A 2,500-nucleotide genomic window follows, 5' to 3' on the forward strand; every position below is an offset into this window, starting at 1 on the left:
GTCAGTGTTCCGCCAGCTCGATTCCACTGGTCAGGTGCTTCCAGAACTGATGAAATGCGAAACTGATATACGGCGCCTCATGTATCCGCCATTGCAGAGAGGGGCTGGGAAGCCATGAAAGTGAGACGTGAATGGTTGTCCAGTACCACATCCCGGGGATTGAACTCGGGCCTACCGCGTTCGAAATAATGACGCTAACTACTGCTTCTTGAGAGCTCTATTTAAAAAGGTGTATATGTTTATATGTATATGTATACAGGATGCTCGGTGACCGTGCAGGTTAGAACGTCGGTACTTGCGTCGGAGGTCGAGGTGACGGTGGTTCGAACCCTGCCGTCACCAAGACCATGGTCTATGAAATTCCACGTTACAAAGTCCTCTGAAAGGGGTACCGTCCTAGCCTCCTAATAGGAGGAAGTTCGTGACATTAAACCAAATCATTATCAAATAGATACATATATGTAAACTGCACGGTAAGAATAAATGTGTACAATAATCACGTCTTCTCTTCTTCTTTGCCCCCTGCAGGACCGGGCTGCCACGCCGTCTTGGAGGAGTCCCGAGGAACCAGCCACACGGTCCTCGACGAGTCTCACGGGAGTGGGCTCTCCCTGGGAGCTGCCCAGCAGCATCAGCAGCAACATCAGCAACAGCAGCATCAGCTGCAGCACCAACAGAAGCCGCGACAACAGCAACAACAGCTGCCCCATGCCAGGGAGGAGCGAGACGCCATCCAAGCAGCAGCAGACTCTACCGAACAGAACCACTCTTTGGAGGACGACCTGAACGCCGAGGACGAGATGGAAGCTATAGAGATGGAGGACGAGGAGGACGAGGACGAGGGGCTGACCGATGAGACGGAAATTCCGGGGAGGAAGAGGAAACGGAGGATCTTGTTCACCAAAGCCCAGACCTACGAGCTCGAGAGGCGGTTCCGGCAGCAGAGGTATCTCTCGGCTCCGGAACGCGAGCACCTAGCATCCCTCATCAACCTCACGCCGACACAGGTGCGTAACGTCCAGAGTTCGTGTCCCATGTGACCTCGGCTTAGTTAATGTAAACGCTTGAGATCCCACTTTTACTGAGGCGCATTTTCTGGTCAAGTTTCTTGTGGTTCTTCTTGGCAGTTATTGCAACGTTATAGATAAAAGAAATATATATGTATTGGTAACTTGTATTCCAATTACTTTGCGGTAATCAGGAGGGTAATATAGACGACTTAATCTGTTAAGGCAAACGTTCTGACAGTGTGGTAAAAAAATTTGTTTGTATTTCTTCTAGTAAGTCACTGATACACCGTTCTATTTTTCTTTTCTTTTTTCTTTTTTTTCAAGTATTTTTCCAATTACTTTTAACTGAAACATAAAAACATTATTTCTGTGAACTCCTCATTTTTGAATGAATCATTTATCATCTTTTTTTTTTTCTTCTTCTTCTTTTCGTTCCAGGTCAAGATCTGGTTCCAGAACCACAGATACAAAACCAAGAAAATGTTCCGAGAACGAGGCCTGACTTCCAACCCTCTGGACGGACCAATGGGTCACCTGGGAAGTCCCCTGGGGGCCTTGGCCCACCCCCTTCGGCGGGTGTCCGTCCCGATCCTGGTGAGGGAGAAGATGGGCGGCGGAGCCGGAGGGCAGGGCGTTCCGGGAGGAGGCGGAGCGCCCAGCCACCAGCGCCACGACCTGGCGGCCTTCGACCCGATCCTCGGCCTGGACTATCGCACCGGGGGACCTCACCTCTCCCTCCCGACGCCCCACCTCGGCCTCCACGGCCTCTTCCCGACCCTGCTGGGGAACCCCGCAGCAGCGGCGGCGGCGGCTGCTCAGTCCATCCACACCACAGGGGGCCTCCCTCCCGGCTTCTCCCCGCCCTCCCTTTCCCCGGCCCTGGCCTCTTCCCTCACATCGTCCCTCCTCCTCCACCCCCACCCGCTGCTCCCTTCGGCGTCCCTCCCGTCGTCCTTAGCCTCCTCCCTGCTCGCGACCTCCCTCTCCTCCCCGGCCGCGTCTTCGCTCCTCTCCACGGGCGTCTTTACGTCAGACGCGATCAAGATGCCTGTCCTCCCGTCGTCCTCCTCCCCGTCGTCGCCTCCTACAGGTCCCCCGCCTCCTCCTCCTCCTCCTCCTCCTATACCCTCTTCTTTCTCCGCTTCGAATCCTCCACAGGCGACATCCTCTTCCTCTTCCTCTTCCTCCTCCTCCTCCGCTGCTCCGCCCATCAATTCCTCGTCGTCGTCCTCGTCGTCGAATACCTCGTCGTCCTCGTCCTCGTCTTCGTCCTCTTCGTCCACGAAGCTCGCTTCGGCTGTGCCATCTTCTTCACCGCGCTCTATCCTGGGGAAGACCTCACTAATCAACAACAACAGTCAGGAGACGGTGTGTTGGTGACATCAGGACACGAAGAAGACGTAGATGACAGAGACCATGTGAAAAGAAGACGAAGAAAAACTTCCTTAATGTTGTGATGATAAAAAAAATTGTGAAATGCATTGTGCAAA

General features: G+C 53.6%; 1 protein-coding gene across 1 annotated transcript in view; it reads left to right on the forward strand.

The window, feature by feature from the left end:
• The first annotated feature begins 246 nt into the window (after positions 1-246).
• LOC143034900 (uncharacterized) overlaps positions 247-2,500 on the forward strand; it is a 2,308-nt gene continuing 54 nt past the window's right edge. Inside the window, exons 1-2 of the mRNA XM_076201244.1 lie at positions 247-1,007; positions 1,449-2,500. The exon at positions 1,449-2,500 is cut by the window's right edge and continues 54 nt beyond it. Coding sequence (XP_076057359.1) covers positions 801-1,007; positions 1,449-2,390 — 1,149 coding nt within the window. The 5' untranslated portion in view covers positions 247-800 and the 3' untranslated portion in view covers positions 2,391-2,500. The remainder of the gene's footprint in view (positions 1,008-1,448) is intronic.

Source organism: Oratosquilla oratoria, chromosome 18, assembly GCF_046742065.1.
Source record: "Oratosquilla oratoria isolate Oo_2021 chromosome 18, ASM4674206v1, whole genome shotgun sequence".
Lineage (NCBI taxonomy): Eukaryota > Metazoa > Arthropoda > Malacostraca > Stomatopoda > Squillidae > Oratosquilla > Oratosquilla oratoria.